Source organism: Podarcis pityusensis, assembly GCF_964106645.2.
Source record: "Podarcis pityusensis genome assembly, chromosome: Z".
Lineage (NCBI taxonomy): Eukaryota > Metazoa > Chordata > Lepidosauria > Squamata > Lacertidae > Podarcis > Podarcis pityusensis.
This window is the reverse complement of record NC_138044.1, coordinates 14593327-14606674: the sequence shown is the minus strand read 5'-3', so window position 1 is coordinate 14606674 and position 13348 is coordinate 14593327. Positions and strand designations below refer to the sequence as shown.

General features: G+C 44.1%; 1 protein-coding gene across 3 annotated transcripts in view; it reads right to left on the bottom strand.

The window, feature by feature from the left end:
* LOC308468421 (coiled-coil domain-containing protein 180-like) overlaps positions 1–13348 on the bottom strand; it is a 58516-nt gene that overhangs the window by 26654 nt on the left and 18514 nt on the right. For 2 of the 3 annotated variants that reach the window (XR_013981648.1, XM_080990579.1), the window contains exons 13-19: positions 13006–13128; positions 8472–8645; positions 6383–6498; positions 5140–5266; positions 4235–4274; positions 2836–3137; positions 648–865 (exon numbers count right to left, since the gene is read on the bottom strand). Coding sequence is in view for 2 of the 3 variants with exons in the window: in XM_080990579.1 (XP_080846705.1) it covers positions 648–865; positions 2836–3137; positions 4235–4274; positions 5140–5266; positions 6383–6498; positions 8472–8645; positions 13006–13128 (1100 nt within the window). In the remaining variant the exon portion in view is untranslated. The remainder of the gene's footprint in view (positions 1–647; positions 866–2835; positions 3138–4234; positions 4275–5139; positions 5267–6382; positions 6499–8471; positions 8646–13005; positions 13129–13348) is intronic. The other variant, XM_080990580.1, reaches the window with a different exon arrangement.

The window sequence follows — 13348 nt, the reverse complement described above, 5'->3', positions numbered from 1 at the left end:
AGAAGATGATAGTCAAAAAAGTAATTAAACTATAACAGAATTAAAAACTACAACAGATGCAAAAAAAATATATTAAAATGCAAGTAGTAAAAACAATGTTGTGCTATTTAGAAGCCCTTTCCTTAAAAGCAGTAGGCTTCCAAAAGCCTGCTGGAACAAAACAGTCTTCACCCAGTGCTGTAGGACAACAAGCAGCATGTAAATGTTTTTTAAGCGGCATGTAAATGTTGTTAATTAAAACATATAAATAAATGCCATTAAACTACAGGTTGATTGCATCTCACACAGGCTTCACCTACACAAATACAACTTTATGTACAAAAAGTTTTGTTATGTACAAAAAAATTAAATAAATAAATAGTGGATAAGGCAGCCTTGTTTGCCAGGGGTCTTTCCCTTCATAGAAAGAGTTTTAAGCCCTCTGCCTTGCTTACTAGGCTCTGGGAGGACCATGCAAGGGCTCTAGAAGCCCTTGCAAGATCCTGCAGGGCAGTCTGAGATCTTAGATGGCCCCAACCTCATTTCAGGGGTCGGGGTAGTTTTGGCTTTGTGTAATTTTGCTTTTATGCACAAACCACTGGAACATAACCCACACAGAAGATGGGATCGAGCTGTAAACTAAGAGAAGAGATTGAAGTCCTACTCACTGCCTTCTCACATCCGTAAAGAAACTCTCAGAGAGGTACACTTGCTCTAGGTAGGAGGGCAGCAAATTCGCCTTCAGTTTCCCCACATAATATTTCTCAGATTTCTTGATTTTAAGCTTTGGTGAGTTCAGAACTGCCTTGTAAGTGTTTCCACTGGATGTAGTGAAGAACTCAGTGGTCATTTCCATCAGGCGTGACGGTGTCCTAGAGAGCCTCACCTGCGGATGAGGCAAAGGGAGAAACCATGACATTGGTTCCCAATTAAAAGCAACATTTAAGCCAGTGGATGGCATAAGGTAAGAATTGTTTGCAGGGAGGTTAGATAATGTTTCAGCAAATGAAGGGTTTCATCCCACACCTTTCCAGTGCAATTCTTCATTGTTTTTCTTATATCACAGTATGTCCAGTCTTGGGGGGGAACAGGACCTGCTGCACAAGACCTCTTAGGCTGTCTAGGTTTAAAGAGTATAACTTTCCCCCCCAAAATATTGCAATTTCCTAAGGATGCTGGGAATTGCAGCTCTCTGAGGGCTAAACTACAGTTCCCAGGATTCCTGGGACGCAGGAATCATGCACTGTAATGTATGAAGAAACATTGCAGTGCATGTGATATTTTCGTTTAGAGAAAAGGCAAGGAAAACACCACATGATGCTTAAAACTGTGCATGGCAGTAGAATCTGATGCCCAGTTAAAATGTTAAAATGTACAAGAGAGGGTCCAAACTGTGTTGGAAACATGAAGAGATTGAGGGATCTTTCATACATATGTGGTGGCAGTGCAAATAACCCCAAAAATACTGGGAGATGGTTTACAATGAGCTCATCTCCCCCCCACCCCCATTTACATTTCCGAAGAAACCAGAAGCCTTTCTATTAGCAATAATTGATTATGAGCTCCCTGGAAGGCTATATAATATTTTTTTGTAATGCTGGTGTCTGTAATATGTCTGGTATTGCTGTATATCCATATATTAATCCACCCTACCAGCAAGAATAGTGTATGCTAAAAGTTGGGCGGGAAAACAAACACCAACAAAAGAACAATGACTGCATAAATTGACAGAATATGCCAAACTTGCAAGCATGGCAGCCAAAATAAGGAATCAAGATGGAAAACAAATAAAGGGTGAATGGGAAACTTTTGGGGAGTATTTAAAAAAAAATGATACTAAAATGAAATTACAAGTAGGGGTGATTCTCTGAACAACAATTAAATACAAAGAAGAATTAGAAAGGAAAAAGTAGGGTGGATTAATATATGGATATACAGCAATACCAGACATATTACAGACACCATGGAAGGCTAGGCTAGGAAGTCTATATGGAAAGAATATTTGATGGTAACGTATGATATGTAAATAGAAAAATGCAAAATACTATGCTATGCACACACACACACAAATAAATGTGCATGGCATGGAGAAAGTGGACAGAGAGATTTTTCTGCCTCTCTCATTACAACAGCACACATGGATATCCAACAAAGCTGAATGTTAGAAGATTCAAGACAGATAAAAGGAAGTCCTTCTTCATGTAGCACATAGATAACCTATGGAACACACTTCCACAAGAGGTAAAGGTAAAGGGACCCCTGACCATTAGGTCCAGTCGTGGCTGACTCTGGGGTTGCAACGCTCATCTCGCTTTATTGGCCGAGGGAGCTGGCGTACAGCTTCCGGGTCATGTGGCCAGCATGACTAAGCCGCTTCTGGCGAACCAGAGCAGTGCACGGAAACGCCGTTTACCTTCCCGCCGGAGCAGTACCTATTTATCTACTTGCACTTTGACGTGCTTTTGAACTGCTAGGTTGGCAGGAGCAGGGACAGAGCAACGGGAGCTCACCCCATTGCGGGGATTTGAACTGCTGACCTTCTGATCGGCAAGTCCTAGGCTCTGTGGTTTAACCCACAGCGCCACCCGCGTCCCACACAAGAGGTACTGATAGCCAATAACCTAGATAGCTTTAAAAGAAGATTGGACAAATTCGTGGAGGAGACGGCTATCAACGGCCTTTACTATGATGGCCATGCATGGCTTCTATGGTTGGAGGTAGAAATGCGTCTGAATACCAGTTGCTGGAAACCAAGGGAAGGGAGAGCACTCTTGTGCTCAGGTCTTGCTTCTTCTATGTCATTCTGTGTTTGCTAAAGTCATCCTGTTCCCCCACCCCAACCCGGTGGAAACTCACAAATGCTGGTGCTGTGGCATTTTCCACGTCACGGACCTCAACAGCCTCTTGCGTAGTAGAACTGCTCCCTTCATCAGATTTCTCCACATTGTCACTTTCCAGGATAAAACTGCCGTCTCTGCGGATGAGCGCTCCATCGCTTTCTGGAGCAGAGCTCTCTGAATCCCCTGCTATGGTAATTCTCGATTCCTCAGCTTCTGGGTTCACCTCCACCTGCTGTTCCTCTTTTTCTTCTTCTTCGCTTTTGTTCTCATAGAAGCCCTCCTCAATTCTGTCCGACTCTTCAATGTCCTCCCCCATTTCTGCCCAAAGAGCATAAAATGAAATTATTGTGAACACAGTGCTCTGAAGAGGAAAAATTAAAGCAAGGGAGGTGGCCTCAACCCTAGGGAGCTTACAGTTAAAATTTCACAGGTGGGGAGGGAGACAGCAAAGGGAGGGGGCAGAAGGAGAGAGCAATGAGCTAATTGTGAGTGAATAAACTTAACATGCATTTAGACTGCACATGGAAGGCTGTAATTCCTTGCATTTTTAAGATTGTAAGCTTTGAGACAGAGACCTTCCTTCCTTTTGTCCCTCTATGAATTGCTAGGCATATGAATACTAAAACAAGAAGGAGGAGGAGGAGGAGGAGGAACCCCTTTTTAGCCAGAGGGCCACATTCCCTTCTAGGTAAATTTCTGAGGGCCTTATGGCAGTGGAGGGTGGGGCCAGAGGCAAAAGTGGGCAGAACACTACAAATCACCATAGTGCTGATTTCTACACACACTCACCCACCCTCCCACAGCTCTCCTGCCTCTGTCCAGGCAAGCAAGAGGCAAAACCAGAGTTCAAGGACTTAGCCCAACTAGGCAAAAATATGCAAGGAGGGGGCAAAGCAGAGCTAGCAGACAGTGTGGCCTAGGGAGCCGTATTTGACTTCTGGACCTGAAGTTCCCCACCCTTGAGTTGAGGAAAAGGAAAAGGAAAAAATAACACAAGGGTCACCTCCAGAGGGTTGGCAATGAGGGTGTTGGTGATATGTGTTCTTACTTTCCACACTCCCATCTCTTACAGGTTAAGTAGTCTCACTCAAGGGCAGCCTCCCCTTTCTGAAAATCTTGGAGGGAGATGGTGGGTTTTGAAGGAAGAGACCTTAGGGGTTGTTTAAACAAACTGGGATGAATATTTGTGGAAAAAGCAAAGGCCTTTACCATGGCCTGAAAAGTCAACAGACAAGGGGCCTTTTAGGTATGTGGTGGGGGGGAGTTCCAAAGGATAGGTACCGTAATACTGGAGGTTCAATGCTGACATCATGTGGAACAAAATGCCTGATTGGATGGTACTGATTCTCATGATTGTAAGAAGCAAAGTTGTGCTTTTTAAAATACTATATTACACTGTGGAGGATAGAAATTACCTTCCTCTTCACTCATATCCCCAGTTTGCTTGAATGGCTTCTGATTTTTTTAAAAAGAAAGCGGGAAAAGAAAAAATATCAAGAATTAAAAAGGATAATTCATTATTTTTCACAAATAATACTTAATGCATGACATCTACACAGTGCTCTTGGGTGCTCATTGCATGCCACTGACAGCATTTTATTTTGATCTCTACAAGAACCCTTACAGGTAGGTCAACACAGGTTTGGAAGGCTGAGTCTGAGAGAGAAAAAATGCATTCAGATGGCATGTTCCCAATCCCCCAAACCATGTTCAGGGGCTTTTAACACACTGGAATCCATGCTATGCTCTTCATCAGCTTTGTGTATGTGTGTGGGGTTGCCATTTCCTTGGGGATCAACTCCACTCCTTTTTCACACACTGTTACTCTACCTCTTCTGAGTCAGGTCACAAGTGGCTGCTCAAGAGGACTAGGAATGTCACAAATGCAACTGGGCCCTGAAGGGAACACGTTCACAATCCATCAATTTAACTGAGTTCAAAGAAAGAAAAGACAGTCCCCACTCCTTTAACGGGTATCTTCATGAAGCTCACTAGGTGACCTTGGGCCAGCCACTCGCTCCCAGCATAACCTACCTCACAGGGTCATTGGGAGGAGGAAATGGGAAGGGGGGAAATTATGTACTGCCACCTTGAGCTCCTTGGGAAGAAAGGTAATAAACAATGTAATAAATAAAACAAATGAAAACAGCAAATAAATAAATTACTAACTGTACCCTTTTATTCCCATTTGTTTGCTAGATGAACTGAGCAAGAAGTCAATTTCAGTGTAGGGAAGGGGAACATGTGCAAGGATGCAGCACCTGCCTGCACCTACTTAAGTTACAAAAGTGTCAAATTCAAAGTCTTGTTTTCTACATACCCCTTTGTAGACTTCCCACACATTAAAATACCGGCTGACAGAGGTGCTGTAAGAATTCAGGCTGCGTAAAATACAGTCTGGATAAGCGGATAATTTAGTCAAGAGATCTTGTTGGAAGGTTGCATATCTGTAAACAAACAAAGAAACCAAAACTTTTTAATTATTTTTACTTATTGCATTACTTGTCCACCTTTTTCTCTAAGGAGCTCAAGGTGACATACAGTACATGGTTCTCCCCCTTCCTCATTTAATCCCCACAACAACCCTGTGAGGTAGGTTAGGCTGGGAGACAGCAACTAGCCCAGGGTCACTCAGTGAGCTTCAGGGTTGAGTGCGGAATTTGAACCCTGGTGTCTCCCAGGACCTATTTAACAATTTTGCCACAGATATTATCTGATTGTGCAAGAATTCATCAAATATGTGCAATGTAGGATTAGAGGTTGACATCCGAGGCCGCTGCAGTAGAAGTCAACATTTGATAACAACAGACACCGTGTACGACTGCCAGAATCTGTCGGCATCCCAACTTGCAGCAATGAATATTCAAACATCTATGACAGATGACTTACAACTAAATTGAGTAAACATTGTGCGAACTTCATTCATTCAACCAGAACCACTGAATCAAGAATGTTGGTTTTGGATTTGGATTTGGATTTTTAATTTTTAATTTTAATGGCAATTCTTGACATCAAAATCTTCTTTAACTGGAGAGAGTGGGGACAGAACTAACGACTTGCTGTATACAAAGCATGTGTCCTGCTACTGCACCTCCTCAATGTGGGTGTAGACTTGGCATGTGTAACTGGCAAGCCAGCATGCCCAACTGTCAGAGATGATGGGGTTTATAGTCCCAAACATCTGGCCGGAGAAGGCCGCTCTAAAGCTTTGAAACATGCAGCCTACGGTAGCTCACCAGACTAGGCATCTGCCCTGAAAAGTCCCAGCTCACATCCTAGAATTCCAGTGAAGACTCAGTCTCAGGCCATTCACTGTTTTGTGCATCAGAGAGCACATTGTTCTTACTGGTTGACAGGCATACCTAGGGCAGCATCTGCAGAGTTTTCTTTTAAAGCAAGTTTATAGACCCTATGGTTGTGGAGATGAGCTTCAAAACATGCAGTGAGAAGAACACAGCAGCTTGTTTGTCATTTCACAGGATTTATATACATACTGTACATCTATCTATCTCTAGCCCAAAGCATTTGTGCTTCCTCTGCCACCTGCACTGCTTGAAACATACCCAGCTCGAATGAAGTCCAAAACAGCATAAACCTTCTCCAGCTGGGCCTTCAGTTTTTCATCAGAACTTTGGGTCCTCAGTTTGTCCACGGTCACATCCAGATTAAGTTCCCTTAGCTGGCTCCATATGGAAGGAAGCAGTCGGCATTAGAATGGTTAATGCTAGAAGGCTTAATTACTTGGGGCAGGGCAGATAAACCATCTAAAACTTGAATTGATTCAGGCTGGAGTTTATTTCCACTGCTGCTCCAAGCTACTTTGGGACTGGTGTGTTCAGAGGGTATAAAAATTAAAACAGTTATAAGGCAGCCTTACAGTGAGCAGCAGATTGAGTTTTCTAAAATCGTAAGTTATTTCACACATCTTTCAATTTCTAAAAGAATCTAGCTAAGCTGACTATCTGCCAATATGCAGTTGTTGTTTTATAAGGTAACCAATCAAATGATTAAAAAGCATACTGATATTCAGGGAAACATTCAGTAATTGGTCAAGAGGTGTGTCAGGGAACTGCCATCAGTGCCGGAGGGAGAGAGCAAGATCCAGAGGGATTCCAGAGAGCGTCCCGGGATTGGGAGAGGCAGCCCATCTTCTGGGGAAGAGAATCAGCGTAGCACCAGTGGAGAAGGGGGGCAGATGGGGGAAGCGGCGAGGCGGTCCCATGACTCCTTGCCGGGGACCAGCGGGGAGAGTAGGGGTCGTCCGCTGCCTACGCCCTCCTTGCGCAGAAGGCTTTTGCGCAGAGAGAGTAGGAGGAGACTAGGCGTCAAAGAGCTTCTTTGCTGGAAGAAGTTTAAGAAACGCCCACTGACGGATTCTGCCAGTGATTGAGACAGCCACGGGTGAGTGGCTGTCTGGACAGAAAAGGTTCACTCAGGCAACCCAGCCAGGTGTTTGCACCGGCTTACGCACGAGCAACACCTAGAACCACTACAAGGTGCTAAAGAATTTTAAAAAATATATTAAGTCAGCATTTTTGTGATACTGTTCCCAAATTTTGTGTTTGCTTTTGTTTATTCATTGTCTGAAATTATTAGACTGTGTTTTAAAAATGTATTTAGGATACTGACTGTAAGCTAGTTTGGGAAAACTTTTGTTCTGAAACATAAAGTAAATTTAAAAAACAGAAGAGAATACAGTGCTACAAACAATAACTATGTAGTTTAGTTAAGCTTATTTAAGAGAAAAGGGAGTCACTATGCAGTTTACTTTAGAGAAAAGCTGAAAAAGCGGAAACATGATAGAGGTGCACATAATTATGTATAGTTTGGGGGGAAATGGATATGGAGAGGTCTTTTCTCCCTCTTTCATAATGCTAGAATCCAGGGCTGTCTGTCCAATGAGGGAAACTTTTGGAAGAGTCATGGCAGGTAAAAGGAAGGACTTCTTCACACAGCACAAAGTTAAACTATGGGATTCACTTCCACAGGAGGCGGTGAGCGCTACCAACTAGGATGGCTTCAAAAGACGACTGGACAAATTCAAGGAGGAGGTTAAGGATATGGGTGGCAACTAGCCATGATGGCTGTCAAAGGCAGTATGACTCTTGAGTACCACCAGCTGGGAATCACAAGTAGGGAGAGCGCTCTGCTCATGTCCTGAGTGTGGGCTTCCCACTGTGGCATCTGATTGGCTACTATGAGAAGAGGATGTTGGACTATGATGGGCCAGAAGTCAGGCTCTTCTTATGCTCTTATGTTATCAGAGTCAATGTGGTGCCATAGACATAGAGTGTCAGGCTAGGACCGGGAGATCAGGGTTCAAATTCCCCCCCCCCCTCAGTCCCAGAGCTGACTGGGTGAGAACAGGATGCTGGACTAAGTGGACCTTTGGCCTGATCCAGTAGAGCTCTCTTGATGTTCTTGCTTTTCTCCATAGACTAAGCCAAAGCAAAATCACGTGAAAATAAAAATTGCAGATCATACTGTGCAAATAAATTTTGCAAATGCACATGGCTGATTCAAGATGCAAGAGTTCATGCAGATTTGCCAACAACCTTTCTTCTTTCTGTCCCCACCAAGATCTCTGATACAGCCTCCCATATTGTATTCTCTGTCCTCCCACCCCTCACTGAACCAGACCCCTGCTCTGACCTTGTTTAGATTTTCGTGCTTGTTTCGGCATTCGTTCATTTTACTGTGAAGCTCATTTTCATGACGAACAAGGTTGCATTTGTGGGTATCAAAGAGAGTGAGAGCATCCTGGAAGTACTGGTAGACATTCCTGCAGTTGATTTCTGTGTGCTTAACCAACTGTTCTAGGTGGTCCTGGAGAGAAATCAAATGGAAAGAATTTGTGATTTAGGATTTTTGTTAGCAGATGCAATCAGCATTTAGCTGAGGGTGGGTAAGGCCCAATGTAAATCAGCGAGGACCAATCTTATTCACAATCTCCTCCTCAGGGCTGTCTTAAGCATATCCGCCGCTGTGGTGCAAAGATCCCTCTGGCATCCCCCCGTTTCCCAGAGTTGTTGACCTTTTTTTTTGGAGCTGACACCACACTTACACATTATCTCTAAGAAAATCTAATGAAGTCCTCAATTCCAAAGCAACACTCATTCAAGACTCAGCAGTTCTTCTAATTCATCCTTTCTTTAAATAAATTAATAAAGACACAGACAACGAAGTTCCCGGCCAATTTGTGTTTAAGAACAAAGCTGACGTTTTCAAATATTGTGGGGAGTGGGTGTAAAGCAGTGACATCCTGAACCTAAAAATGACCCAAAACTTGAGTCACAAAGGCTGCAGCTCTAACCGCACTTACCTGAGAGTAAGCCCTGCTGAATCTAATAGGACCTTACTTCTGAGTAGACAGTAGGACTGCAGCAAGAAACACAGTTGGGAATTAGGGCTTTCTGTTTCAAGTCTCAACCAAAATGTAATATTGGAGATTAGGGAGAAAGGAATATGAATAGATTGGGGGGAGAGGGCTGACGAGAGACCAAAAACCACAGCTAGCAAGACAAGGCACACTTTCTGGGGAGCAAGTCTCACACACAGTTGCTTGGGGCGAGGACTACAGAGGGACCATAGTTGGGTTATGTGTGTGTGCGTTTTTCAGAAAAACGTAGAATTGGAAGGGACCCTGCAGGTCATCTAGCCCAACCCCCTGCAATGCTTTTTAGATTGCATTGATCTCAAAAACCTTCAGTGCCTTTTTTTTTTAGTTGGATAGGCAATTAACAGGCTTGTTTCACAAATAAGGGAGAAGGAAGGTTGCTGGCTTGGTTTGGTTTGCCTTTGTTCTAGTTTTTAGCATGTGCTTAGTACCGTAGTTTCAGGCTATGAGCCACCCTGATATCTATGGGTGGAGGACAGTAGTAGTAGTAATAATAATAATAATAATAATAATAATAATAATGGTGATGATATTTTTTGCAGGGCTTGGAGTGGGTGGTGGCTAGATGCTGGAATGAATGGGGTTGGTGCTAAATGGTCTGGCTTGCTTTACAATCCCTAGGGACCTTGTTGGTGGGGGGGGCAGAGAAGGAGCCCACCCCCAAGGAGGAGGAAGAAGAAGAAGAAAAAGAAAAGCGAAGGGAGGAGGCTTCCCTTCCCCAGGATAGAGTTGCCCATAACAGTAAACACAGGGCAGGATTCCAGGGAGAGAGAGAAACAAGGGCAGCAGTTGCTGCTACTCACAGCTCGGGCTAGATGTAGCTGAACAGGACAGGCAAGGGGACCTTGCAAACAGGGCTGCAAACCCAGCGCGGAAGCTCCGTGGCCTCGCCATCACCCACCTCCCTCTTCCCACAGGCTGGGCAGGCGAGAGAGAGAGAGAGAGAGAGAGAGAGAGAGAGAGACAGAGAGACAGAGAGACAGAGAGAGAGAGAGCGCTGCATGCCAGCCAGCCATATAGCTGGCGGGGCGCAGCTTCCACCTGAAGCCTCTGCAGGGATTGCTCTCTTCCTGCGGAGGCTTGGAAGGCAAGCTGCATGCCCGCCAGCCATATGGTTGGCAAGGTGCAGCTGGTGGGTGCAGGGAAAGGGGAGGCCACTGGCAAAGCTGTGCAGCTCCCCCACTCGCTGGGGCTCCCCTGAGAGGACAGCGCCCTGGCGCAAGGCACCAGTAAGCCCAATAGGAAAGATGCCTCTGCTCCTCCTCCCAAGGAAACATCCAGTGACATAAATAAAATAGAGGAATGCATCTCAAAGGTGCCAGTTGAGGCATCTGGGTTGCATTGCCTAGACAGCCTGATAGATAATGCTAGGGAGGAACTGGTGAAGAGTGTGGCTCAGGGAGAGAAGGGTGCCTAGGGAAAAGGTGTGATGTGGGAAGAGCCCTGAGCAGTGTTCGAAACTCCCATTGTCATAAGTGCATTTTGCAACAGGGAATGTCATTAGCACAAACAGTTTCTGAGCTAAGATTTCAGATTAAAACTGCAGAGTGCAAGGAAAGGACCTTTTTCTGCCTCCCCACTGCCAGCTATTCTCTGAAGACTGGAGAAGAGACCCTCTTAAGAATATTAGGGGAGGTGGGCAGGGGAAGGACTAGACCATGTGAAAAATGAACATAATATTTTAGCTGCAGTTCATTCATTTTCAACTTTGAAATAGAAAAATTCCTTCCTGTAGCACCTTAAAGACCAACTAAGTTAGTTCTTGGTATAAGCTTTCGTGTGCAAGCACACTTCTTCAGATACACTGAAACAGAAGTTACCAGATCCTTCTATATATTGAGAAGGTGGGGAGGGGTATTACTTAGAAGGGTGGTGGGAATCGGAGATTGGCAGATAGCTGAGATGAGCCTGTTGACGACTCTTAACGACTGTAATAGGTCTTACAGGAAAAGGCAAGGGGTGAGAAGGTGAGAAATGGCTTAGTCATGTATAATGAGATAAGAATCCAATGTCTTTGTTCAAACCAGGTTTCTCCATTGTTTTAAGTTTGGTAATGAGTTGTAATTCAGCAGCTTCTCTTTCCAGTCTATTTCTGAAATTCCTTTGTAGTAAAACAGCTACTTTGAGATCTTGTATAGAATGTCCTGGGAGATTGAAGTGTTCTCCTACTGGTTTCTCTGTTTTGTGATTCTTGATGTCAGATTTATGTCCGTTTATTCTTTGGCGTAAGGTTTGGCCTGTTTGTCCAATATAGAGAGCTGAAGGACACTGTTGGCATTTGATGGCATACACAATGTTAGACGATGAGCAATTAAATAGTCCCGAGATGGTATGTGTGATGTTGTTGGGGCCAGTAATGGTGTTGTCCGGGTGTATGTGGCAGCAAAGTTGGCATCTGGGTTTATTGCAGGCTCTGGTGCCAGTGTCCGTGTTAAGTCTGGTTGTAGTATTATTGTGGGTTAGGAGTTGTTTAAGATTGGGTGGCTGTCTGTAGGCAATGAAAGGTCTTCCTCCCAGAGCTTGAGAAAGAGAACTGTCATTGTCCAGGAGACAATGTCATTGTCAATGTCATTGTCAACTGTCCAGGAGACAATGTCATTGTCAATGTCATTGTCAACTGTCATTGTCCAGGAGACAGTTCTCTTTCTCAAGCTCTGGGAGGAAGACCTTTCATTGCCTACAGACAGCCACCCAATCTTAAACAACTCCTAACCCACAATAATACTACAACCAGACTTAACACGGACACTGGCACCAGAGCCTGCAATAAACCCAGATGCCAACTTTGCTGCCACATACACCCGGACAACACCATTACTGGCCCCAACAACATCACACATACCATCTCGGGACTATTTAATTGCTCATCGTCTAACATTGTGTATGCCATCAAATGCCAACAGTGTCCTTCAGCTCTCTATATTGGACAAACAGGCCAAACCTTACGCCAAAGAATAAACGGACATAAATCTGACATCAAGAATCACAAAACAGAGAAACCAGTAGGAGAACACTTCAATCTCCCAGGACATTCTATACAAGATCTCAAAGTAGCTGTTTTACTACAAAGGAATTTCAGAAATAGACTGGAAAGAGAAGCTGCTGAATTACAACTCATTACCAAACTTAAAACAATGGAGAAACCTGGTTTGAACAAAGACATTGGATTCTTATCTCATTATACATGACTAAGCCATTTCTCACCTTCTCACCCCTTGCCTTTTCCTGTAAGACCTATTACAGTCGTTAAGAGTCGTCAACAGGCTCATCTCAGCTATCTGCCAATCTCCGATTCCCACCACCCTTCTAAGTAATACCCCTCCCCACCTTCTCAATATATAGAAGGATCTGGTAACTTCTGTTTCAGTGTATCTGAAGAAGTGTGCTTGCACACGAAAGCTTATACCAAGAACTAACTCAGTTGGTCTTTAAGGTGCTACAGGAAGGAATTTTTCTATTTCGACTATGGCAGACCAACACGGCTACCCATCTGTAACATTTTCAACTTTGTATTCTTGTTATAAAAAAAGCACCTAAACATTCTGTAGTTGTGCCCATAACCTAGGTTTAAGGTGCCATTTAGCGCCTAGCTTTCATATTTCAGTTTTGGCCACTGGTCCTGAGGGCCAAATGCAGAGGCCTTGAGGGCCACATCTGACCGACAAGGAGAACTGCTACACAGAGCATGGGTTCTCTCAATTTGAGTTGCAGCAGGTTCATTTCTGCTACTCTGATCCTGTTAGGATGTGTTGCAGGAAACGTGTTAGGAAGAGACACTGGCAAACTTACGTCCATCATTTCTACTTCCTGCTCAAAGCGACTCTGCAACTTCCCAACTAACTGGTAGAAATTTGGATTCACAATCCTTTCAGCCTCTTTTTCTGTGCAGATTTTCTTATCTATCAGTTTGTTCTAAAATTGGAGAGGGAGAAAGCGTTATTAGTAGTGAAGTTCATAAATATGCAGCCTTGACTCCACCGATGTGTTTCAGTTATTATGAATTAATATCGCTTTTCATTTACAGCAGGGCTCATGGACCACATGAGGTCTGGTAAGTGTTGCAATGTGGCCCATGATACCATTTCCCTGCAAACCACACCCACTTCCATCATAGATGACATCAGGTGTGGAG